The 27,785-nt window shown below is 41.3% G+C and overlaps 2 protein-coding genes across 2 annotated transcripts in view; both read right to left on the bottom strand.

Annotated features, from left to right (window-relative positions):
* LOC134458063 (sodium- and chloride-dependent GABA transporter 2-like) overlaps positions 1–1,974 on the bottom strand; it is a 29,126-nt gene extending 27,152 nt beyond the window's left edge. Inside the window, exon 1 of the mRNA XM_063210166.1 lies at positions 1,794–1,974. Coding sequence (XP_063066236.1) covers positions 1,794–1,944 — 151 coding nt within the window. The 5' untranslated portion in view covers positions 1,945–1,974. The remainder of the gene's footprint in view (positions 1–1,793) is intronic.
* A 964-nt stretch (positions 1,975–2,938) lies between these two features.
* LOC134458703 (sodium- and chloride-dependent GABA transporter 2-like) lies at positions 2,939–27,785 on the bottom strand. The gene is made up of 13 exons (XM_063211132.1): positions 27,635–27,785; positions 23,946–24,080; positions 13,807–14,017; positions 13,061–13,193; positions 12,624–12,758; positions 11,069–11,169; positions 9,755–9,879; positions 8,053–8,165; positions 7,733–7,873; positions 7,247–7,346; positions 6,877–6,977; positions 5,648–5,818; positions 2,939–3,406 (listed from the first exon to the last, which is right to left on the bottom strand). The coding sequence occupies exons 1-13, from the start codon at positions 27,783–27,785 to the stop codon at positions 3,320–3,322; spliced, it is 1,704 nt and encodes a 567-aa protein (XP_063067202.1). The 3' UTR covers positions 2,939–3,319.

Below are 27,785 nucleotides of genomic sequence, written 5' to 3' on the forward strand. Positions count from 1 at the left end.
GAAGCACATAGGCTACTCACTAAAATTGATGTGCATCACCTAAATGGAATGGAAAATATGGTGACATTTTGGGCAATACAATCAGACATTGACGTTATAATTAGGCTACGTCATAATGTAGGCCTACTTTTTTTCTGTAGTCTTTCTTTTCTCCCTCCCTGACTATTACAGTGCGTATAGGCTACATGCAGTTCAGTATCCCGAATATGATCGGGATATTAAGTATCCCGAATTTGCGTTTGCGCATATAAACACTTCAGTATCCCGAATAAGCCCTTATTCGGGATACTGAGAAATCGGGATATGCTAGGTGGAGTTTTCCGAAAGAAGCCGAGATACTGACGCATGTATACACCTTATCCCGAATACAGGGGCTTCCCATGGAACGCTGTTGCTGGTATCCAGGCTACACGCATTTGAAGAGAATTCTATAACGTCCAAGAATGTAGACTGGGATATAACGTTCTGTGCGCATATAAACACCTTATCCCGAATATGATCATAACCGGGATAAGCCTCATATTCGGGATACTGAACTGCATGTAAACGCACTCAGTTTTACGTCTTGAAATGTCCATGCGGGCATTATGTGCATTTATGTAAGCTACTTGACCTTAATTTCCCCCTGGGAATCAATAAAGTTACTCTACTAGCCTACAAAATAATGACAAAAATTATGTTATTCGTAGATTTTTGGATGTAGGTCATCTCCTGCAAATTTGGTGACCATATGCCATTCCGTTCATAAATGATGCGGGCTGTAACAATAGCCTAAATACAAGGCTACACTTGCCTCAAGTGTTCATTACACCCTAACAACCTTCAACATGTTGCTCTTTCCCACACTGACCATATCTCTGTCCACACAGTGTCTCTGCTAAGTTGACCCTGACATTCCTGAGTGTTCCTTCTGTGACCAGAATGTGGGAACTATGATGCATTATGTTTTGGGAGGGCACCTCAATTAAGGAATTCTGGACTGAAGTTCTAGGCCTATATGTCTTTTATCAGAATTGCTTGACATCGATATACCCCACAACCTATTATTCCTTCTTCATGAGGAGCAATCCCTCACTCTCAATCAACGTAAATTACTAATGGCAGGATTCACTGCAACAAAAAAGCCATTTTAAAGCTGGTAAATCTGTTCCTCCCTATTTTGAAAGACTACTGGCTCACTTCCTATCCGTATGTACTATCACTGGAGTGCACAACTGCATGTCTCAACAAAGCTAAGCAGGCATGGTCAAGCATGTTATGTTCAAGTAGAGACCAGGGCCCTTGATCCCCCCCGCCCAATTCCCTTTTTATTTGGTCTCATTTTGGTTTTCATTTCACTTAGCCTACTAAAACAAACTCTCTCTCTCTCTCTCTCTCTCTCTCTCTCTCTCTCTCTCTCTCTCTCTCTCTCTCTCTGAACTTGTGAAAGAGGTATAGAGGTATCCCTCAGCCTGTGTTGCTGTTACCTTTGCTTTTTATTTCTACGTCTACATCTACGTCTTTGATAATCTCACACCCTGTTTGATCATCTGGGTATATAGCCCAGTCATCACCAGAATCAAATGTCAGAACCATGTATGTATTCTCAATGTCCCAACATTTTGTAATTTGTAATGTTTGTGCTGGACACCTTGTTACTTTCATCTTTCAACATTTTGGTGTCCAAGCTGTATAATTTAACAATAATAAGTCTGAAGTTGTAAATTCACAGCCATTTTTAACCTCTATCGAAATGGACCTCAACATCAAATTCAAATAGGATTCAAATAATCAAGCAGCATGTTGTTGCTCACCCCCTCCGTTGCGGTAACAAATGAAAGGGAATCGCCACACATTGCCACTGCCGACCGCGTATCCCACGGATGCCAGGACGAACTCGGCGCGGCGAGCCCAGACCTCCCTGCGTTGAGACGGAGCCTTCTCCAGCTTGGCTGTTCCATCCATGGCAAACCTCCTTTGCAGCCTGCCCACGTGTCCTCCTGACACACTGGCCTATGGGCCACATTCCTGCATAAGTCCTTGGAGTCATTACAGCCAGCCTCCAGGATGTAGAGAGGCACCACCCACATACCACACAAAGGAAACACAACCCTCATACTACACCCCACAGAGTTGGAGGGCTTGGTTCCAAGACATCAAAAGACTCTATTGTCATTGATTGATCGATTGATTGAAAAACATCTTAGATCTTGAATGACTTTATTGGAGATAGTGCAGTGAGTGCAAGAGAGAGCTGCGGTTTGGGAAATAATCCAGGCCGGACTCGAACCTATAGGTCACGGCAGCCAGGTTGTTAGTGGAATGCGGTGGACACCCTTTGTTCAACATTCAGAGACCTTCCCCCAACATGACTGACAGTTTATCTGGGAACTTCAGTGAAGGGGGCTTTGCTCTCTTCAGGAATTTTCATCTGGTAATGTGAAGGTAATGTTTAGAATGAAGAGTCCACACACACGACACACATGCGTGCGCGCACAAGCGCCCAGGCCGTACACACACACACAGGTTCATTTACATTACCAATGAGATCAGTACACCTGCCACAGGTGAACTTTGGTCATTGTGCTGCATCTCAAAATATGATAATTCCCAAACGTGCTAAATGATTTTCTAAGGTAGGCTACCCTTTCAAAGAACAAGATTCAGCTATCTTAGCTCATACACAAAACTGTGTTTGACTCACAACTGAGGTGTAGAAACAAACTGTATGGTTTTGAACCTAAAAGCAATTACAGTTGTTTATATTGTAAAAGACATTGTTGTTTATAATGTAAAAGACATTGTATTTAAATGATAGATATGATGATTGGTCATACACAACGCAGGAAAGTAAAAAGTAAAAGAATCAGTCACAGGTCAGAAAAGTATACTTTAGCATTTTATTGCTTATTAAAAAGTAAATGTTAGCACTTACGTGTGTGTGTGTGTGTGTGTGGGTGTGTGGGTGTGTGGGTGTGTGGGTGTGTACTGCACTGCACCAATCTACCTGCGTGAGGCCACTGCTATTGGAGCACACCAACAAGGGTGGGCCCTTGCTCCATGTGGGGCCCAAATCCTGGACTGCACATGTTTTGACCCCTTTTGCTGGGGTAGTTTTGTTGTTACTGGTAAAAGTGTAAAACATTTCCCCACTGACATGTTAGGGTTAGGGACTGTTTTGGTTTGGGCACAGTTTAGCATTCTTTAGCTATTGTTAATATGAATGGAAGGCCCCCACAAAGATAGGAGGGGCCCCTATTCTCCTGTCTCTGAAAGGGCTCCACAAGGGCCCCACAAAAGATATAAAGGTTGGGCTGTGTGTGTGGCATGCTGGTTGCTGTCAGATGCTGCTCAGGGGAACACACTCCCCCTGTTGTTTGGGAGGGTCAGTAACAGACAGCTCAGGAACTACAGATGCTCTGAGTCGCTGTGGAAACAGAGGGAAGACCAGGAAGAAAGAAATTAAACTGCTGCATCTTGGTTCAATGCACAGGTGTGCAAACAATGCATTTGTTTAATTGATATACACATTTCAACGTCACAAGGGAAGAACAGAACAAAGATTCTTTTAATTCTGGTTATACTTTAAAAATCAGACAGGGCTCTACTGGGACAAAAAAAAAACCAGTCCAAGCATTCGTAGCAGAGGCCCAAACTCTGCACCACTATCTATTTTGAAAGCCAATCCCTGTAAATGGTGCTCCAGTGGGACAAAAAAAATAACAGCATTGACCCGCCATGGAGGACTGACAATCCACCAGGAAAATGCCCTGTATGCAAGCTTGACCACCAAGCCTGAAATCAGGTGATGACCATCAGGTGTGTTTCATGCAGAGGTGCTGCATATGTGTGGCATGTGTATTTCTCAAAAAGTGAAGTGTCCTAACCTTGCTAGGACTAATAACGCCCATTTGTATCCAATTATTATGGTAATTACGATAAGAACTAGTTATTGGACAATCTTTGGTGAAATCCGCAAAAAAAAATGGGCGTTACTCGTCCTAGCAAGGCTTGAACACTTCACATTGAGAAATGCCCTGTGTGCTTTATTTATTTTATTTATTTGTATTAAAGGATCCCCATTAGCTTATGCCGTAGCAGTTCGCTAGTCTTCCTGGGGTCCTAATTCCAAATACATGTAACACATCACATTTCAGATTAATAACAATACAGATAGACATGCCTTGCAAAAAATAAAGAGTTTTTCAAAGATTCAAGTAAAAAAATACAAGAAGATCTCAAAAGGTCAGCAACAAGTCTAGCAAACTGTTATAAAATGCAATGCTGCCACATTGCTGAAAGTTCTCCTTCACACATTTAAAACAATAAAAAAACTGACCTTACAACTTAAGATGACACCTATATCAACCATTCAAAAGATACCTTTTTATTTTCCTTTTAAAGGTTTTTTTGCCCGTGTCTTCACGGATATACAATGGCAATTCGTTCCATGTCTTAATTGCTGTATAAAGCACAGTTCTTTTCATTGAATTCGTTTTAGGATTTGGTAGCAAAATGTCACCCTTGCCTGCTTTCCTGGTGGCATATTTGTGAGCCGTGTTACAAAACACTACTTGCTGGATCAAAGACTCAGGTCTGCGTTTTTATTGCTTCATTAAGACATGTCGCTGTGCTTAAGGCCAGTCTCTTCTCCACGCTGAGCCATGACAGCGCAGTGTGCATCTTATGGATGCCAGTTCTAGGTGAACATCCAAGGACAAGTCTGGCAGCTCTGTTCTGAACGACTTGTAGTTTTGCAGTAATCTAGATGAGATAAAATGAAAGATTTCCAGACTTGCTCTTGGATTTTAAATGGCACATATGGTGCACATTGTCTAGTAAAGTGACTACCACTGCCCATTTTTTGAATGATTCTGTCTATATGCTGTGACCAAGATAGATGGTTGTCAATGACCATGCCCAGCAATTTCAGCTTTTCCACTTGTTCAATGGGTTCTTTGGCCACATATAATTCTAACTTTGGCTTGGTAGCCAGTTTGTGTCTAGACCCAAATAAAATACTCTTAGTTTTGGATATATTCAAGACCAGCTTATTCACAGTAATCCATTCATACACCCGTTCCAATTCTTTGGATATTACCTCCCCAAGATCACTAGTGTTGGCAGCACAATACATTGTTGAATCCTCAGCATACATTACCAGAATGTTTTACTACAGAGGGCAAATCATTGGTAAATAATAAATATAGAGTAGAGTAACGGTCCAAGACAACTTCCTTGAGGCACACCACAAGTTATGTTATTGATATTAGATAAGCTGCCATTGTAGCAAACTCTTTGTGTTCTAGCACAGAGATAGCTCCTAATCAGGGAAATGGCATTCTGTGTGAAGCCATAGGATATAAGCTTTCCAGTCAACAACTCTAATCTATTACATCAAAAGCAGCACTGAAATCTAACATAACAGCAGCCACTACCTTAGAGTTATCGATTTCCCTAAACCAGTCATCTGTCATTTGAGTTAGGGCAGTGCAAGTTGAATATCCTTTCCTATATGCATGTTGGTATTTGGTGGTTAATCTATTAAAATCAAAGTAATTCTGTATCTGAATATAAATTGTCCTTTCCATAATTTTACTCAGTACAGGTAGTATACGTATAGGGCGACTGTTAGGTCCACTGAACGTTGATCTGGTGTCTTGTTCACCTGTATCAGTGTGCCCTTCCGGAGGTAGAGCTCGTGCAGGGCCCCCAGAGGGATCCAGACCATGGAGGCCAGTGTGAACATCCAGCCCAGGACCTGAGCCCACACCGGGTACTCATAGCTCTTCCCATACCGAGGGGGCGAGTACTGGACAAATCTAGAGATCAGAATCACCTGTGCAAGAATGTGAGCAAAAGCATTATTTACTTTTATTGGTTGTACTGTTTACAATGTTTACTTCTTGATCAGTGAGAGATACGGTTTATTACAGGAAAGGTATTTTTGCTGCATGTCCTGAAAATAATTGTTTGGACCAAATGTTGGCAATCCATCAAGGCAATACTTCTGCTTAAAGGACCAGTTCAGTCAAATTCAATATGCTGTTGTACTGTTCACGCTACCCTTGACTTGTTAGTGCCCGGTGATGCCACATTTTTCGGCTAAGCCCTTTCCGAGATATGAGCTATTATAATGGGGGCAGTGTTTGTTTACATTTTTAAAAATTTAACAAAGGCCTACTCCAAATATTTTCCCAAAAGGCACCTATGTTTGCTAGTGGTCTGCTGATGTTGTATAACCTTTCGGATGTTTTTGGGAATAAATAAAAATGTTTTTTTGAAATGTAAACAAAGCGCTGCCCCCATTACAATGACCAAGATCTCGGAAAAGGCTGAAGAAGAAGATAAAAAAACCCTCAGGTTCTGACAAGTCCAGGGTAGTGTGAGCATTACAACTGCATGTTGAAATTGACTGAGCTGGTCCTTTAAAGCACTGGAGGTTATTTAAGGCTACAAGGCAAAATTCATGTTTCATTCACAATCTATTCATTTAGTGTGTACATACTACAATGGAAGAAATGAAAGGCCTAAATTGTAGACTTCATTCTATAATGTAGGCTTAATTTCCTCTAGGCTATGTAATGTTTTAGAAGTTAATTTCCAGAATGTTCGCTGCGCATTTGAAGTTGTTATCTTTTCCATTTACCACCACCAAGTTCTAAGTACTTGGAAATGTACATTTTTCATACATGAGTTGGTGGATCTTCTCAATGTCCGCCATTTTGAATTACCAGTAATAGACATCTTTGACTGCAAAACTTTACTGTAAATTGGGCATTATTAGTAAATATTCAGGAGAGGATCACCTTTGTGAATGGGCATGCATTTTGAAAATAAACGACCAAAATTACATACGGTAAATTTAAATGATAAAGGGTAACGGATCACACTCACAAAGAGGAGGACTGGGGTGATGACCAGCCAACAGGCCTTGAAAAACAGAGGAGGAGGCCCGCCCGTAATCCTCTGTACAAGCACAGAGAAGCGCCGTATCCCTTCAGGCACACAAATGATAAAGCAAAACCACATACACTGTACAGCTGGAAATGATCTACCAAGGAAACTGGTAAGGCTTTATGTTATGGACACACAGACAGTACATTTAGATATGAACTAAGCTAGTACATGATAATAGAGGATTCAATCAAGTGTTAACAAAATGTGTATAGGCCTGCTTGTCTGTTTTGGATAATAGTATGGATATATAGCAGAACAAGCATGCCATGACACCAGCAAAATGTAAATGAGTAACACAACTCTTTACCAAAAATCCATATGACGACCACTGCTTCTGTAAAAGCCACAGTTAAAACGGACAGAGAAACTGTGAAGTGGTCCATCAGATAAAACAAATACACTCCTCCCTGTAAAAGATGAGAACAACAAACAAATCTGTGAAACAAAATTTCATTTTTCTGAAATTTGCCAATACATTAAATTGTAAAGGCCTGGCATTGATAATGATTTTCGTATCACACTGCCAAACCTATCTAATTAGAGCTGATCTGATTACAAGACTTATCGAACTTATTTCAATTTTAGTAAATTTCTCACAAGTTCATTTCGAGGATTTCACATCTGGGTTGATTTTCTCGAAAAGATAGTAGCACGTTAGCATTTGGGGATTGACTTGCCAATGGGAAATTGCATTGCAAGCAACAAAGCAATTAACATAGTTAGCAACTATGTATGCGCTAATATGAAATACACAGGTTTTAGAGTGGCCTTAATTTATTTGGCTTCCCCTCACCTGTGTGACATGCAACAGGTTAATGAGGAACCCAGGTACGCAGATCAAGGCCACCAGCACTTCCTTGCGTCTGGCAGAAGGGGGCAGCATCGCACCAAAACTATCTTTCACACACGTCACCGCCACCTCTACGAGAGGAAACTGAGAAGACAGGACAAGTGTGTTTCTGAAGTTTTTCTGCTCACCATTTGGACAAATACCATCAGAAAAGAAATGAAAAGAAGAAATAGTGGCGAGTGGCCATATAGTAGCCTAACACTTAGGCCTACTGAGTAATTTATGGTTAAAATATTAAACATTAAATCATGTGTGTGTCTCACCTGACTACCAGTGCCTAGAAGGAAGAGCATTAAGAAAAACAGAACAGCCCAAAGCTGTGCTACAGGCATGAGGGTGAGAATTTCTGGGTAAACAATGAATGCCAATCCAGGCCCTGTGATAGACAGAAGACACATGAAGACAGTATATCACAATCACTAAACAATTTATGCCTTTCAATTTGCGATGCATTTCTACGTCTTGATTTGACAAAAACCAACAAAGGTCTGCGTCTGCGCCTACAGTTTAGACCCGTGTATTGCTTGGTGCATCCACTCCCAAAAAGTAGTAGCGAAGGCTATGGTAGTAGGCTAATCACTCGAGATAATGGAAAAAGGAGGCACACACAAGGCTTGTGTGAAAAATGTATATTGTTGCCGAAAATTTACAACAGAAGTCAGAGGTTAACTGGAGCAAGAGACGTGTCGGACCAAGTCCATTTCTGCCTGGATAGATAGATAGATTAGCCTAAAGATAGATTATTCTGCCATTTTGAATTGTAAAATAGGCCTACGCTATTTTCTCTCTCATTTTGACCAACTGTCTGGAAACTTGGTAGGCCTACATGTAGGATCTTAGGGCCAAGCCGAATCAAAACCTCAAAGGGTTGTTTGATATTCACAATCTTTTGGCTGATAGCCATTTCAAATTAGCAGCTACAGTAAGACACCACACAGGTAGGCACCGGGTGGCGCCGCCGCATGCTATTCCGGCATATCGCTATTCTGACATAGGCCTACTGCAAATGACAAATCGCACCTGACTCCTTCAGACTTTCTATACAAGCGCTGGCTGCCATTAATTATGGCAGGTAAACATGTAATCTTTTCTATATTTACCCCGATAGACATGTAGTGGGTGGCCAAAACCGGGACATATTTGTGTCCCGACAGAGTTTGCTCGGGACCTACAACTCCAAACCGGGACTGTCCCGGTTTGATATGAACATATTATCCAATATGCCTTGTTACCTTTTATTATTTAATGTTGCTTCTGTTACCTTGTGTTGGTCAGTGTTGCAACTGTACACTGCACCTTGATGTCAAGTTTAGGCCTACTTTCTGCTACTTTTTAATGCATCGTCCTCTTCTTTACTATGTGTAGGACAATGCTACCAGTGTTGCAACTGTACACTGTGCCTTACCCTGTTCTTTAAATTGCTCCATGTAATTCGCTTTGAACAAAGGCGTACTGTAATGTAAATATGAACTAAACTGCCGTCACATTCCTAACCCATAGCGTTCAATATGATACTGGTCCACCTTTTGCTGTTATTACTGCTTCAATTCATCTTGGAGGGCAGTCCACAAGGTTGAGGAGTTTTTTAATTCTTTTTTGACCTTTCTTACAAAAGCACATTGGTTAGGTCACACACTGATGTTAGTCAAGAAGACCTGGCTCTCAGTCTCCGCTCATCCCAAAGGTGTTGTATTGGGTTCAGGTTTTAGGACTCTTTTGGAAGAGGCAGGGGCACACTCCAAACTGTTTCCACATTGTAATTACATGCTCCCAATGTTGGGGGAACAGTTTGGAGCATGCCTCTTCCTCTTCCAACATGAAAGACGTGGATGACAGATTATGGGATGGGATGAACTTGACTGGCCTGCAGAGTCCTAGCCTGTTGTTTCTTTTGTTGTAGGCCTATACAGCTAGAATAGTCTCTGGTGTGTTGTAAATGCTGCTTAGAACCTGGTGAGACTGTACCTGCCGCAGCAATGTCTTTCACAGGAAGCTTGCGCAGCTGGGCCAAGTAGCCAATAGCAGAGAAGATGACCAAGCCAGCAAAGATACTAGTGGCTGCATTAGCAACAGACACGATGAGAGAGTCCCTACAAGGCAAGTCAGTACAGTCAAGTTAATTTTTTTGGTCTGTGAAATTGATACATTACCACCATGAATGTTGAGCAGCCATGGACAAATGGTTATGGACTTGAGATTAGGGTGGCAGTGCCAGAGAATGTTGAATACTACCAACGTGTGTGTGTCCGTGCGTGGGCATGAGAGCACATGATTTTTAAAATAAAGGAATGCAATCAAATTTGGCCTAGTGGTTGAGGAGATGGACTTCAGATTCAACATGATCTCTCAGAATTCCGTGGCATATACACGGACCTTTGGGACACAAAATCTGTGTCAATTTCACAGATTCTGCCAAAATTCTGTGCTATCAGTCACGGAAGTGTTTTCTGTGATGGACTCATGGAACTGCTTTCTCTGTGTTCCCACAGGTCTATGTTCCCACAGGCTTGTGTTTTCTCGTGATTTTTCCCATTTCTAAGATTTTTTTTTTCAAAAAACATTTCTTACTGACAGGCAAGAACTTTCTTAGGGTTGGGGATTGTTTTGATCTGGGCACAGCTATTCTTTCATTTAGTACATGAATAACCATCAACCAACTGAAAAATGTATTTCTCAAAAACATGTCTTTACTGACGGGGTTAGGGATTGTTTTGGTCAGGGCACAACTTAAATTGCTATAGCATTCTTTTGTTTAATATTAGCATTTGGTATCTATTTTCTAATGATAGACTTAACATAGTGCAATACAGAAAACACGCCTGAGAGTCCATCACAGAACACACTTCCGTGTCCAGGGGCACAGAGTTTTGACAAATTTTTGTGTCCCAAAGATCTGTGTCCATTCCACAGAATTCTGTGAGATCAGGGAGTCAGATCAGGGGTTGCACTATCCTTCCACTATCTATCACATTCCATGGCTGAGTTGCCCTTGAATAAGACATCTAACCCCATACTGCTCCAGGGACTGTAAACTATACCCTGTACTTACTTAAAATAACTAAGTTGCTTTGGATAAAAGTGTCAGCTTAGTGAAGTGTAATGGCATATAAATGCAAGACCACACAGTATATGGGTTAATATTCTAGTCTTTCGTGTCCTATCACTGCACATCAATATCAAATAAATGGATTTAATAAAATATATAATTATAAAACAAATATCAACAGTATAACTAAGGTATGCCTATTTCAATATCATTGTGGTTGATTTACCACTTACCTGAGGATGTCGCTGAATTTGTTGTAGCTAGCCATGGAAACCATAACTCCAAAGCCAACTCCAGTGGAGTAAAGGATCAGACAGGCCGCATCAAGCCAAATCTGATAGGAAGGATGAGGTGGAATTGCAGTTGTTACACACACACACAAACATTCCTCATGTAGAAAAAAAGACAGTTTTCATTTAAAATGTATTCTTGACACTATTTAAAAATTGGCCTAAATTCTAAAATCAGTCTTAATTGCACAAACTATATTTAGTGGTTTGGGAAGTCTGATCGGCATTCATACAGATGTACATTAGCTGTTTGTTTATGGTATCATGCAATAACCTTAAATCAACTTCAGTTAAAAAAAAAATCTACACAAAGCCAGTATCTTAGGGAATCATCTACACATTAACAGTGAGATGTTGGAATAGCTAACTGATGGGCAGCATAACCTGAAAACTATAGGTGAAAGTCCAGAGTTTGTGAAGTCATATGGGATACAGTGGTCCACCACTGACACAAACATAGGATTTGTAATAGAAGATTTTAATTGCAAAATTAATTGCACTTTATTATTGGAAATGGCTGCTCAGATGTTCTTTCACATACGTATGTGTGAATTCTTGCCATTCAAATTTGTTGGTAACATACTTTTTAAACGTATAAACACATAAAATGCATTTGCAGAGCAATGCCCAATACAAAAATGTAAATTTCCCAAAATGTCCCAAAATGGATAGAAGTCATTTTGCAACAAAGCTCGTCTCCCTCCTATGGTCTTCCCAAAAAGTTAGAAATCCAGTGCACAGCTCTTGGCAGGTTCTATGTGGTGACCTCGGGGTTATACACTTGAAGAGCTCTTTTCCAAAATTAGATAAATCCAAGAATGTTGAGAATTGTACATTTTTGTATTGGACATTCCATTGAATTGCATTGCAAAATGCATTTTTATAGAGGTATAAAAAGTATGTTCTCAAAACAATTGAATGGCAAGAATTCACACATAGATGATAGGACCTCTTAACAGTCAATTCCAATATTAAAATGCAAAAAGTCAAAAATGGTGGATATAGCGTTTTGGAAAAGAGCTCTTCACTTTAAAAGTTAGTCTTTTGGAGCAGATGGGATCGCCAGGGATCCGACTCACTGTTTGCTGCTTAACTTCACAACATTATGACATCAAAAAGACATGGTTGTTACCCTTTTATAGATGCTCTTCATGAAAGGGTTAAAAATAGGCCAACAGACCCTGCTTGACAAAACAGACTTAAGTTTTCTCATATCGTACAACACGTAAGGGGACAGGACATAATAAAGTATGTAAAGTCAAACAGTGTGCTGTGTTCCATCTTTAAACTCCAGTATTCTTGATTGTTTTTGTTGTTCTCTTGTTCAGACAAACAAAGATTTGGACTGAGTCCTGCTAGTAACCAAGCATTCCAAACACACACACGCACACACACATACACACACACACACACACACACACACACACCAGTCAATTAATGTTGAATCTTCACTGTCGAATAAGGTCAAGAAAAGGAAAAAAAAAACATAATGCACCACCTGCACTTCTTGGAGTCTGTGCCACTGTGGCGTGAGGAAGAAGAGGATGCCATCGGTAGCTCCGGGCAGACGCACGTTGTTGATGAGCAGAGACAGCAGCACAACATACGGGAACAGAGACGTGAAGTACACCACCTGGAGAATACACACAAATAGATGGATGGATTTATAGTAGGTCCAACTGACAGCAGCTACTTGATGTAATGGACAGAGGATTTGTTGTGTGTAATTCATGTAATATGAGAGGGTTTTTTAAATATAAATAATAAAAATAGGGTATAGTGCATCGGACAGAAAGACACAGTAGTAGCTTGCAGTGAACTAGTGGGGAAATTTCCCAGAAGTCAGTCAAAAATTGCCGTTACTCGTCCGAGCAAGGCTAGGACACTTTACTTTGAGAAATAGTCACTGTGTAAAATGCATGACACAACACTGACCTTTCCAGTGAAATGTAATCCCTTGAAGAGGCAGAGGTACACTGTTAGCCAGGCTAGCAAAAGTAGGCCAGCTAGCTCCCATCGGATACTCCCCATCATGTCGATCCCTTCACTGATCCCCAGCAACCGGTAGCTATAAGAGAGAAGAATGGCCATTCTATCAACACTCTTGACTATGTGCTTGTGAGTTAGAAGTGTTTTTCAAAAACATTTAGTCATTTACAACTACAGAGTTGTCCACATTGTTGCCTTATGATAAGTGGATTAGAAACTTTTTTCTTTTTTTTTTGCTTTAATTTCACATTAACGGTGCACCGTGTAGGATGGTGGCTAGATTAGGTATTGCATCTATGCTGAATATTTAAACTGTGCTGCCATTGTCTAATGTAATTTTTTTTGAATATTTACTCAATAATAAACTAATATTTACTAGTATGGCCAAAGTATAAGTTTTACAGATAAAAATGTCTATTGCTAGAAATTCAAAATGGCGGACCATGGATAAGACCCCCCTTTTTATGTATGAAAAGTGCAATTCTTCCAGTCATAATGAATACTTAAAATTTGCTAGTGTCTGTGAGTATTCATGGATGGGCAGCATGAATTTTGGAAATAAACTACTAAAAATATTACACAGTGCACCTTTAAGTTCCCCACTATGCAACATTTCCCGCTCTGGAACACTCTCTGTGACAACTCCACAATTACTTGCCATCTAGTAACTGAAACACTAAATTGAACTTTACTCAAAGAACTGCTGGCTTGGAGAGCTCAGGTGAGTGGCGTTGCTGTAGTCGCTGATGGAGCAGTTTTCTGCAACGTTCCAGGTGGCGTTGCAATATGTCCAGGGTAGTGGGTTGCTGAACGAGCTTAGCAGGTAGAAGAGAGTCCAGCTCACGGTGGTGCTGAAGTAGATGCATGTCAGGTACGACATTATTACTGGAGCAAAACCTAATCCTGAGTGTAGACAAACACGCATTTATACACATGGATAGTTATAACTGGTCAAACTAGTAAAATAATCATTGGGGCATATTTCATTATGGATTTAAAGGGGTATGCCACTATTTTGGGGCTTAATACAGTTAAAATCTTTGGCTGGAGTTTATAAAGGTGGTAAAGTGTCTTATTTTTCATGTAAGCCGTTGTCTTGTTTTAAGACAAGTTAAAAGAGGGAGTATGTCGCTAAGCTAGTGAAAGTCAATTGATCCGTGTAGATAAACCAGAGCCAACGATTTTAACTGTATTAAGCCCCAAAATAGTGGCATACCCCTTTAAAAACGTTGGTTTTGCTCATATACTGAAACAAACGTGTTAGATATTAAGTTGCCTTTGAAGGAAAATTCCAGCAGATTCCAACTAAATGTCTCATTCCCCGGAAGAAGCTTCACGCTCTAAAAAATGATGGGTTATTTGTCAACTCAAGTGCTGAGTAACCACTGTTGGGTAAAAGGGTTGGGTTACTTCAACTCAATATTGCTACAGTGCGGCACATCTATGCTACTCCTAATGGGGTTATTAGTTAGGGGACACAATAACCCAACCCACTAGTCAGGTGGGTTTCTCGAATCCGAACAAAATTAGCCTTCGGACCAAGTAAGTCTGAATGAAGTTCGACACAACAACTAACCAACAACTATGATTTCTCGAATCCCTCAGACCAACGTGGTCCGATGTAGGTACGAAGTAAGTCCGATGAAATTCCAACCAAGTAAGTTCAGACTGTCTCGCCTCCTACCACACTGCCTGTCAAATGCAGTAATTACATCTCTATCAAAAGTCCACAAATCTTTGATAAACACAATCATGTCCCCGAATTCACCCCTTTGACTTTTATCAAATGCGACATCACCCTCAATTCATCATGCATTATTTTTTTTACTTAGGTTTTGTATAGGCCTAATGTAATATTGTATAACTACGACTAATTTGGAAGCACAGTTGGTGGGTGAGTGGTTAAAGTGTCGGAATATCATACATGTTTTGCCGTGTCCTTGTTGGTGGCGTGAGTTCAATCCACAGTGAATAATGTAGCCTAGCCTATAATAACCACTCATCACATCTTTTTTGCCAGAACAGCAAGCAAAGTCATTCTCACACTCATAGACAACGCAACACTTTCAACAGGTCATGGCCACGCATATCGGACAGTAAATGCTGCTTGAAATGATAACTGAAATTACGATCTAGAATTAATAAAACATATCAGGATGTTTATGTCATATTCCAGTCTGCACGTCTTTATGAGCAACGTAAGCTAAGGTGGAACTGCCATTATTAAGCGCATAGGCCTACGACTTTGTTGCGAGCGTCGACGTTGCGCAAGGCACGTCAGCGAGAACTTGTTGTCACGATGTGGGTGTTATTAAATACAGCGCATTTGCAGTCGGCCACAAATATGAACGAGACGATGAGCTCGCACCGGTTTGCTCTACTAACACACCACGTGTGAGGAGTGGGGGGACAGGCAGTGAGGAGGAGCTGAAGTGGGGACCTGCGCAAACTTGTGTAGAGGTGTGAGACAAGACCCATATACACACGTGAGTGAGTTGTTGACCAACCAGTTCATGGGCGCGTGACCTCAGAGGCAGTCCGCCAACAAGCGTTGAAGGGGATAAGCAACTGCAGAGGTTGCAAGATCTGACTGCAGCCGCATTCATCCCGCGATAGTTTTACACCATGTGACATGTCACCCAGTGTTGGGGGTAACGCGTTACTAAGTAACGTCGTTACGTAATTTAATTACTTTTGGCACTAACGTAGGAACGTAACGCATTACTCTTCAAATGTCAGTAATTTAATTACAGTTACTGCGCTGCCGTAACGGTCGTTACTCGTTATAAATTTCAGCCTTGAAATCATCTTAAGGTCTGCTGTTATTAGTAGTTCTAGATGCGCGAAGAGCTCTGTCTGGGCTGTTTTCCCCAGCCCTTCTCGAGCTCTCGGAAGTGGGTGTGTGAGAGCGCGCGCACGGGGACTGCTGTTCCTTCCTCGTGCATGCAGGGTCTTTCACTGGGACTTTCATGAGCCCATTGCGCTGTGATGTGGTTAACCTATACTACAATACTTGGAGTTCCACCACAATTTTTTTTCTAACCTTTTAATTTACGCCATAGAGGGAAAGTGAAAGTGATTCGCTGCGCAGTTAAATCTACAGTCATTCCGAGTTCATCGTTACGCAAATGCATTCTAAAACAGCTGTACCCCATATCGCAAATGCCATAGCCTCTTTTGTGCTCACTGATGACCGTTAAATAGGCTACACGTCAAAAAAAAACTATTTGGGTAGCTCCGTCAGCAGCAGCAGCCAGCACGAGTCAAGTAATTGGGAATAATAACGTGAGAACAACAGAGCAAGCAACACCATGGCGTTGAGGCCGCCACGTTCTTCAGGCTATTCAAATGTGCCTGATCAAACCGTCTTCCAGCACGAACGGATTCTGCATTCGGCAGAATCTTTAGTAATAATGTTGACACATATGCAATGCAATGAGCAGGAAACTGAAAGGCTTTGGAGTAGCCTAAGCTGCAACATCTAGGAGAGCATGTAAGCAGAGTGTCCTACCTACAACATTTCTGTTTGGTATGGCCACCTCACCTTACTCAATCTGTTTTTAATCTGTGAGACCAAAAGTAATTTTAATGCTGACATGACAATAAAAAGACAATATTCTATTCTATGGTGTAATGTTAGACTAGATTCAAATGTATTGACACTGTTATAAGCAGGCCTACAGGGCAATCATGAAATGCATTTTAGATGTGAGAATGACAAAAGGCCTATATGAGGGATTCCATAGAGGTAGGCCTACAGTTTGCACAGATTAAAATATTAGGCCATTTACACAGCCGGCCTACAACCTTGGGAAGCAGGTGTATTATGAGGTGTGCTGGTTAAAATCCCTTTTCCCGCGAAAAGTAAAGTAAAGTAATAAGTAACAAGTTACTTTTTAAATTTAGTAATAAGTAAAGTAATTCAGTTACAATTGAACGCAGTAACTAAAGTAAAGTAACTAACTACTTTTAAAAAGTAACTTACCCAACACCTCGTCAACGCAACGTCGACGAAATTTCGAAGTTTGACAGGAAATCTAACCGTCATGCAGCATTTTCCATCCAGGGTGCATTGCTGTCTAAATGCGCATGCATGCGTTGACACATGTCGAATGCACCTAATGCCTTTGTAGCCTACATAAAGACGCACAGGAAGGGAAGGATGGATGAAGTAGTAGTCCTATGGAAGGGACCGTCAATGTCTGTAAACATGGCACATTCAAAGTCCTTCAACGTCAGCAAAGACCTGTCAACACAATCATATCCCCAAAATCCACCCCATTAAATCCAGTAACCAAATGTCGGCCTACACATCACTATCGGCATCAATGACTGAAGAGCAATGGGCACTGAATGGTAAGGGACTGTTCGTAATTTACCGGGGGGGGAGGGCTGGTGCGTAGGGGGGGGAGGGCCATGATGAAAAAAAATTAGGTGGAGGGGAGGGCCATGGGAAAAAAAATCGGAGTTAGGGGGAGGGCCATGGGAAAAAAAAACCGAATTTATTTTATTTTATTTTTATTTATTTTTTTAAATAATAATAAAAAATGCTCTGAAACACATCGCTTTGCGATGCAAGGTCCCGGTGCACTGAAGCGTGTATCTGTAGTCAAAAACTATCAGGTGCAGCTACTGTAGATTGCCCGTGCTGACTCTCTTTCACTGTAGGCCTATTGCTAGTGCTACGGGAACATTGAGCATCATAGAAAATGCCCGTGAGCAAATAACTAGCTGAGGTGAACTATATGGGCTAAACAGTTTGGGAAGTTTTGACAACGAATTGGATGGGCATTTCCAGAGGAATTTTGGAGAGGTGTTGTAGTCAACTGGTGGTCACAGCTTCTGGTAAGTCATGATTTTATTTATTGGCACCGCCGTGTGCTTTACATCTGTGTTCAAAAAACTTTTAGACCCCAACCAGACCGGAATGAACAGTAGGCCTACCTAGGCCTAGACGTAGAAAATACTTTGGTAGAACGGTGCAGTGACGCGGGAGATTTTGTTTTGTTTAGCTTGTGGTGTCAAGGTAGTAAGGTATTAACGGCGATGTGTTGGCCATGCATCATATACGGTCTTGAAACCATTGGAGGAGCTAACTTGTTGTGAAGAGAAGTCTCGTCACTTTGGTGAACAAAAACGGACCAACTAAGCAAGGAATTGTGTAGCCTACATTTAAAGCGTGACGGGAGAAGGGAATGTCACCAAAGTTGTGCATCGTGTCAGGTAAGAAGTGACTTTTGTTTCTTGCTGTGGAGATTGGATTCGTAGAAGCGTGTATTGGTATGCTAGGTCTTGCCTGTTGCTGGTGAAGTAGTCTAGCTTAGCCTCGGAGTTGGCTATGGGGTGAATCTGAAGGAGAGCACAGCTGGTGTGCCTGGCTTGTCTATCATCAGTTGTCAAAGTTTAATTGCCGCGGTGTGTAATGGCTGTGCTATTGTTGGATGTTTTGGAATGTTGTACTGGTTCTGTTTTGGCAATTTGTTCCATTTTGCTGATTTGACCACCATAGCACCACCTATTAATGCGTCTTAAATATGGCCTACGTTAAATGCAAACTAAAGGTGGATTTACACTCTCCCTGTACCAGCAATGGTTCGAGCTGCTTGGCGCTTAGCCTACTTCTTGCTCCGATCACATCCCGGACTCTTTGGCCGTCAAAGTGTAATCACATTCGGGAAGGTAGAGCTATGCCTGTGTGTGTGTGCGTGCGTGCTTTTATGCGCGGTCTGGGAGACAGGACAGGGGTCCTGATCGAGATGCACCTTGAGATCCACAGTCGCAATTGCAAGAAAATCTAAATTATTTGAAAGCCCGGTCACCTCTCACGAGTGCATCGCATAGCCTAGTCAAAGCATTTCTTCTAATTTCACACATTGCACACTGCCCATGCTGAGACAAACTGTCAAGGCAGCGCGATTTGCTCTTGAACACGCCCTCACCTCCACATCAGGTGCGCGTTTCCCTTCCGCAAGAAGAACTTAAATTAATAATGTCAAAGTGAGATGTTTAACAAAAAGGTAAATCTACCCATCCTTGTTTAGGCTACATAAAACATGAGGAAGTTATTCAGATGTGATTCGCCATTCCTCACCCTAAAATTGATTAGAACGCAGGAAATTGCATCTAAAAAACAGATTTTTTTTCACAGCACCCCCTGGTCAAAACCAGTTCCTGCGTCCCTGGCTTCGCTACTGTGCTGAACATGTAAAACGTACTTTGTGAAAGGCGCTGCTTGTCGAGCAGGGAAATATTGAAGCTGCGGTGGGGAAACTCTCTCCACTTTGTAGTTTAGTAACAACTCGGACATTGGTATTGAAATGGAAGTTTTTATTATTATCATTATTATTACTTAACACGTAAAAACAATAGTGAAGGCAATTTGTCTTGGTGACAGTGGAGTTAAAAGGCATCCCATGCAGCCGCAGAGGTAGATTCTAGCGGCTTCTCATAGGTATCCACTGATATCGATAGCACATAATAGTGCAGACAACCGCCCTTGATGTAGGCTACTCTGACTGTTCTCATGATGGTTGTTCATCTACCAATTTTACATATTATTATTTTTTTACCTGTAGGGGGAGGGCCATGGGAAAACAAAATTGAAGTGGGGGGAGGGCCATGGGGAAAAAATTGAGGTGGAGGGGGGGGGCATGATTTTTTTTTTCGACCGGACTTCCAGCGCACCAGCCCTCCCCCCCCGGTAAATAACGTACAGTCCCTAAGCGCGAAGGCATAATCGCGGCTGCATTTTCAGTGTCTATGACAAGATTTCAATTCCCTCAGTAAGATAAATTAAGCACTGTCGCGTCAGACTAGGTCTGCGGCGGTTTGTTTTAAATTTTAATTCTTAATTTCACTGGGAAAAAACATTGGGAAAAAACAACAGGGAAAAAAAGGGTGTTGGTGCATAGTAATCGCCGATTGGCTAGTTGAGGAACGCGAGGCAGCCTAATTAGTTGAAGCTGAGGCGGCTGATCAGCGTCAGCTGTCCGCGGTTCAAGTAATTTGGTTTCGGCGGCAAAACTTGAGCACAGGTGCGCAATCAACTGGGGAAGTTTCAGTCTGAAAAGGCACAGCCTGAGAGGCACACGCAGGTTGGTTTGCTAGCTCAAAACTTGCGAACCACTGTGCAAAAGACATCTGAAAGTTGAGGGGAAGCCGGTAAGCGCTGTTTTATTACTTTCTTGGTAGCGTTTGTAGCAAGCCATAATGTTGTGTTCCAGGCTTGATTGTTGACGTAAATATGTAGTGATTCTTTCACTTCCACTGTTGCAAATCTTTGTGATTGTAAACTAAATAGACTGGGCACAAGTAATGTCTGACTTTGGTGTTTGATTCGGAAACGGCTTGGCTCCGAGACTTGCGTGCATTTGGCAGTTTATAGTGGGATCACTTATGGATAAAAATTGAATGTATTTATTTTTGGTTAATCTTATTTATAACTGTCTTAAAATCAGTATGGCATATATTTATAGTCTGGGTTGTAATGTTGCAAAGTCTATTTTGATAAATTATTTATTTTTGATAAATTATTTATTAACAGCATATTTGCACATTTGCTTGCATTTGCACAAACATTTTGCATATTTATTACCCGTGACTAATTTCTGTTTTCATTTTCTGTCATCTGTCTGTACGTCTCCCTCTAGGTTTTTTACCTAGGGGAAAGGCAGACCTACAAGCCCTGATTGTTTCCTTGAACCAAATCTGTTTCTCTCAACTGGAGAATAATCACTGAACTTTAATAAAAAGAAAAAAAAAAAGAGGAAATCAAAAAGGAAAAACTGTTGTCTTGTCAAATCCCTCTGAGTGGAATCCTGCACCTTACACCTCAACCAGATGTCATCCTTTTCTAGTTGGGGAAAACGGCACAGGGGTCAGCCAAACCAAAAAGCTTGAAACAAGCAAAAACTGAAAAACCAACCAACAAATCAAAACTAAACCGACAACTTGACAAGCACAGTTGCCTACTCCTCTGCGCAACTGTTTATCCACCCTCTCTCTGTGTGCGTAAAGTGGTTGTTCCACTCGTGCTGTTGTGCGCGCGTGTGGAACTGTGGAATCTGAGAGTCTTTGCCTCGCAGTCACACAGTCACATTAAGGCCAAGTAACTAACTACTTTTCTCCTGCATTTTACAAAGACACAAAACGATGGCCCAATTTACACACAGAGAGAAATAAGGACACGATGCGCTGTGTTGTTTTCTGATCCCCCTGACTGTTCTACATGACGGACACTTTGTGCGCCATGGGCCATGGCGCTATTTGGAGTGTGCTCACTGCTGAAACGACGTTTGTTTTAACAGTAGCCTATTGGCCGGCTGCTTGTGACAGGCTCGTATTAAAATACTAGTAGAATTGAAATGAACAGAAGAATATGAATACTATGAAATAAGAGCTAACGCGAAGAAGTGTCCAGTTCTTGTCATGACGCTTGCCTTTCCGAGTGCCTTTCCATTACGCACTAGGCTATTCCAACAGGCTATGCAGTTGCATAATGTCCATTTTTGAACTTGTAGCCTATGATGTAGTTTGGAGTTCTTGTAGACTAAGGCATAGCATACAATTGCTACGTGTACATGATGCTTTTGAATCGGATCTAATAGATCGGATTTAAGTAGATCGGATTAAGAGTTATTTTGCAACGTGTATACATGGCAATTTCACTTAAATGCGATTAAACGTCTGGGGAAAATAAAGCATTGCGATTGGACTGAGGACGCACGTGCTGAGTGAGCCAAATAAGGCGTGGGGGCGTGGTCGCCAAACCTCCGGGGAACTACTGGGACACAAGCTTATCTTCAGCCCGAAAATGAATTCCCTCAGTGGACTCAAGGCTGGTAAAATCCCCTTTGGGTCTGGTTCTTTCAAATGCTAGTTAGCACCCTCCTAGCTTAGAAAAACGAACTGGTGAAAGGGTGATGTGGAGTAACTTTGTTGTGCTTAATTACTTCGTGGGGCACTTTTACATCAATATATGGAAGCCACAACATTTATAGTCGCTTAGGGACTTTAAATTAAGCAAAACTTTCATGTGAAAATCAACAGGAAGTGCCGCCATCTTTTTCTCACTGACAAAGAGCACGGGCTCTTGGCGCCATCGTGTGGTCAACGAGCATGCGTGGAACGACCGGATTTATTGTAATTCTGATTAAAAGGTTACATGACAGAGGAACGTGTTTAATCGGATTTAAAAGAGGAATAAGCCACCCACTTTAATCGGACTTAAGTTTAAATCGGAATAAACTTAAATCCTGTTCGGTAAGTGTTTACATGATGTTTTTAAAGTGGAATTAAGTTTTAATGAGATTTAAAGTGAGTTAAATCGGATTTAAATGCCTCATGTAAACGTACCAATTGCAAGGAAAACGAGAAGGATCACCGCACACTGGTGGCCTTTTTTTAATTAGCGAACGCATTTCGTAATAACAACTAGCCTACATGTAGCCTATTTCCATGTAGCCTATGTTTATTGGAGTTTAATCAAAATATACTATTAATTCTGTCATGTGTGGAGATAGGTGAGTGGTGAAATATTTTGCATTCATGCCAGATGCTGCTTTTGGTGTGATTTCAAATTCCGATGATAATCAAACAGGGTTCTTTGGTGTCGCTTTGATTGATCGGAGCTCGTGAAGCACGATTGTGGAATATGGAATTTCCTACTATATTTGGACAATATTTTTCCATATTTGAACACTGTGTTGGTGTGTTTTTTTACAGCCCTCTTCGTAACATGACTAGATATTTGGTGTAAGAGGCTTGTGCACTTGGTGGCATTAATCGATCGATGTTGCTTGAACTCTGCCTGAACCCGCCCAAAACCACGAGCAAGAGTGACGTGCTTCCCAAAACAAAGGTGAACTAGCTAACCATGCTATTCGTTCCAAATCCGACAGTAGTACTGACGAACAGCCCCTACTTCGTTTTGCAGCAACACCTGAGTCGTTCGCTTCAGCACCGGACAAACGACTAAATACATTACTTGTAAACATTGGGACTTTGTAAGTCCGAACGAAGTGTTCCAGAAACAATTTTGTCGTACCTGAGTCGTTAGTTGCTAAGTAAGTTAGCAACTAAGCTTTCGAGAAACTAGCCCCTGGTTAACTGTACCCATCACAGTGTTTACCCTGCTATGTAATTACAGTTCTCTCCAGAAAACGTCTTTTACGGCTTTATGTGACAGGACAGTAGTGAGAGTTGGACAGGAAGCGAATTGGAAGAGAGACAGGAAGGGGTCGGCAAAGGACCCTGGCCGGGAATCGAATCTGGGTCAGCCGCATGGCAGGTGAGGGCCCTACCGGTTGGCCACAGCAGGGCCTCTAATGTGTTTCTCACCATTATTTTTAGGCTATTTGACCGGATGTTGCTGAAAGAAATCAGACATTCATTATTTGTGCTGCGCTACTGTGGGTAAGTCACTGTTTTGTCTTAATTGCAATAGTTTGGCTACCGTTAGAGCATCCCTAAACGCCTGACCCAATTGAGTTTCATTGGTCCAGTGATTTGCTCTCATAATAGCCTTTTATAAACACTTCCTTACAAGAAGCTATTTATTTTAGAGGCAGTCTAAAGTGTCCTGTGTCTCGCAATGCCATCATGTTACAATTTTGTAATTGAATGTCACATTGTGTGTTTTTCTGTTCATTTAGAGGCAGAGAGATGTTTGAGGAGGCTTGATTTTGTACCAAGCAGGCGCAGGCAGACAAATAAAAACAAAAACCCTGGAAAAACACAGCCACACAATGCACACATCACAGCAAATTGAATGAGAGAATATAAGGATGCAATAAGATCTTTAATAGTGTTAGTCTTAGAATGCCTGTCTCACCTTTCATCAAGGGGCATATCAGGGCAAATGCCTGGGTTGTGCCCCTTTGGGTGGACTGGCCCAGGACAAACTCCAGGAAGACCATGGGGACGGCACAGAGGAAAAGCGCCATAACATAGGGGATCAGGAAGGCTCCTGGGGAGAAAGGGAAAGTGGCTTTTTGTTTTACCACTAAGATCCAGTGATCTTAAAGGACCTTGAAAGCATATCAGATTGAAATTGTCTGATCAATTCTAGCAGCAAATTAAGTTGGTAAACAATGTTTTTTACATACTTTGAGGGTGCTGATTCTGAATATTGTGGTCACCAAGATGACTTCTGGGTTTTAAACCTTATAATTTGCATATTAAAATGAGATGAACTATTTTTTAAATGATGTAGGCTATTATTATTTCTAAACTAATTAGGTAAACAACATCACTCTTGGAAAAAATGGTTCTATATAGAACCAAAAAAGGTTCTATCACATGCTTCATATACAGTATGGCACCCCTAAAAGGTTCTACTTGTATATAGTCGCACAATTTCTACATGGGAAACATCCTTCTATGAAGGAAGTTCTTTTGTCCTCACGAACCACGTCAGATCTCACAGGTAGGTTAGGCTACTTAGATTATTGGACCGTTTATAGGTAAATAGAGAGTGTTCAGAACTCTTAACAAAATCCAAAAAACAGCCGCGCCCTTTCTCTGTGAATTACGCTTTAACTTATAACGGCCTATCGAGACAAATAAAACATATTGTTGACGCACACTGGCACATCTTGGCGACAGATCCCTCTCTGAAGAAAACATTGTCTACACGCCCTCTATTTACCTATAAACGGTCCAATAATCTAAGTAACCTACTTGTAAGATCTGACGTGGTCCGTGAGGACAAAAGAACTTCCTTCATAAAAGGATGTTTCCCATGTACAAATTGTGCGGCTTGCCCGCATATACTAAAAACCAATTCATTCACAAATCATCAAACAGGAAAAAGGTATAAAATCGACTCTTTAATTATGTGCACTTCTACAAAGGTGATTTACCTTTTACAATGTCCATGTCAGATGTCATATGTGGGTAAGACCATAAGATCATTAAAAACTAGATTAAGTGAACATAATTCAGCCACCAGAAGAGGTGACATAACGTCACCAGTTGCCAGACACTTCATGGAAAAAAAAACATACTGTTCAAGAATTAAATTGTATTGTATAGTTACCTGCTTCTTTCTGCCCCCCCCTCTCCCCGGTTCATGTACAATGTCTGTCTACACTGCTTATAGCCATATGAGGTTTTTTTGTTCTATGCCTTGATATTGTAATGTTTGCAATGTGGAGCTATGGAATCTTTTTTTTCTCCTCACCCTTACCCAATGTTGTCTAACACTTGTCTAAAACCAAGATTTGTGAAGGTGGATGCGCGCAGTGCGCAGTCGTCCCAGGTGTACTAAACTTTGTATTAGTTTTTGCTGCTACTAAGTATTGTACCCGAAACACAATTTCGTTGCCTTTTTGACAATGACAATAAACTCTTGATTGATTGATTGATTGATTGATTGTATTGAACAAGTACACACACCACGGAGGGGAGGCAACTTGGACAAGATGCTTCTTCAAAGTGAAGCATTCTGGATGTACCATTTTCAGACAATGTCCCCGAAAGGCATGAATGAGGACTTTGAACTAACTTGTTTTCTGTAACTGGCTAAGCTACTTTTTCAAGTAAGTCAAGCTGTTTTTTGATGTTTGCTCCCTTCTCCATCTTTTGAGTTACTGTTGTTGGTTGAAGTGTCTGTTATGCTCCTACAGGTGGCGCAAAGAGCGCTCCACTTAATGAACGGCGTAAAAAGCTTGATGTGGTGGGGTGTCTGCTGCACCATCTCTAATGAGCAATTAGAAACAGGTGACAAGGAGGTCGTTCCTTTAAAAGACTTCAGGAAATAGACTGAATCTGTGACACTGAAGAAGGCTCTGTGCAGCCGAAACGTCTGTCATATCAGTCCCTGCAATGTTAAAATAAAAAGAAAACAACAAGAAAGAAGAAAAACTGAGTGTGATCCATTTCCTAACTACTAGATTACTTCAGAGACGCACCAACAAGACGGAAGAGCGCGGTGTGTGGAAAATAACCTCGTAATTAATAATGTATCCCTCTGTTCTTGTTTAGTCAAGCCAGACTGTTGAGGCAGAAGTTAACTACTTTTGCCGCCCAGACTGTACATTGCAAACCTTTTTAAACCACCATCTGAAGCAAGATGCTCCAAACCCAATAGTGAAGGTCTATGTGCCTATAACATCAGAATAGGTATGTGTCCCCCTCTCTGTGTGTGTGTCCAAGGAGCTGATGGGACTGAAGAGTGCAGATAAGGCCGGTTCATCTCCAGCTGCCAGGGGCTCTCTTCTCTCAACTTCCAGGTTTTCTGCCAGCTAACATGACCAATTAGATTAATTTTAAATAAACAATTGAACGTGAAGTCGCTGCACGTATGTTGGGTTTTTTTTATACCTGAAAGAGAGGTTTTTTTTGTTAAATTGTGCACATTTTCCGCTAGGCCACAACGTTAGAAGACACAAGACAATTTAATGGCAGTGCTCCACTAATTACCGGTGTGTGGGGCCGGTCTGAGCCAAAAAATGCCCTGGACGTTTTGTTCTCCCAGTCCAGCCCTGGTTTCACAGATCTTTTATCTTACAATAAGCAACTCGTTTTTTACCACCAAAACTATCAAAAACTGTATGAATTCAGTCATTTTACTTTCTAAAGTGATAAAATTAGTAGTCATGTGTTATCCATGTATGTCTTACTGATACAGGAATACAACTACTCAAAAAATCTTTGATTATTGCTAATATTAACCCCTTAGCGCAGCACTATGGCTCTCTGTAATGTCATGGCAATGTTGTTATGTTGTAGTTAAGCATTTTCAGCAAGTGAATAGGGTCGCAGGCGACTCCTGCTGCAGTAAGAGGCTACATAAGTCAACAATAGTGAAATATGTGTTGTTCCGTTCAAAGAGATCCGAAGAGATTTACACTAGGATAAAGACAACATGTCAACTTAGTTCTCCTTTCAATGTAGGCCTATAAAGTAATATTACAGATGTGTGTGTGTGTGTGTGTGTGTGTGTGTGTGTGTGTGTGTGTGTGTGTGTGTGTGTATGTGTGTGTGTGTGTTTGTGCGCGCGAGTACAAGTACGAGTATGAGTATGACAGTGGTGTAGTCTACTTTTTTATGGTGGGTATACTGTATATTTGAGATTTGTTTTGAAGTGGGTATACTGTATATATTTGCGCCATTCAAAACAATGGATCAATCAATTTTAAGTGGGTATACTGAAATCCCTGAAATTTAGAAGTGGGTATACTCTGTATACCCGCGTTCTACGTAGACTACACCACTGGAGTACGAGTACGAGTGTGAGTGCAAGCATGCGCGTGTGCATTGAAAAACAACATTGTTGTTGTGTGTGTGTGTCTGTGTGTGTGCGTATGCATGTGTGTGTTAGAGGCATAAAGCCCAGAATGCACGTCTTGCATGTGTGACAAGTGTTCCTGATTTTCCTATTCTTATTGGAGGATAAATACTGGAAATAATGATTTTATCAGAGCGTCACAGTTTCCTTGTATGACTTGTGTATATGAAGAAAGTGACAATAAAAGCTGACTTGATTTGATAATCAAGGACCACGTTTGAGTTGCTCACCTCCTCCGTTGCGGTAACAAATATAAGGGAATCGCCACACATTGCCACTGCCGACTGCGTATCCCAAATTTGCCAGGACAAACTCGGCGCGGCGAGCCCAGACCTCCCTGCGTTGAGACGGAGCGTTCTCCACCTTGGCTGTTCCGTCCAT

Source organism: Engraulis encrasicolus, chromosome 11 (genome assembly GCF_034702125.1).
Source record: "Engraulis encrasicolus isolate BLACKSEA-1 chromosome 11, IST_EnEncr_1.0, whole genome shotgun sequence".
NCBI classification, from domain to species: Eukaryota; Metazoa; Chordata; class Actinopteri; order Clupeiformes; family Engraulidae; genus Engraulis; species Engraulis encrasicolus.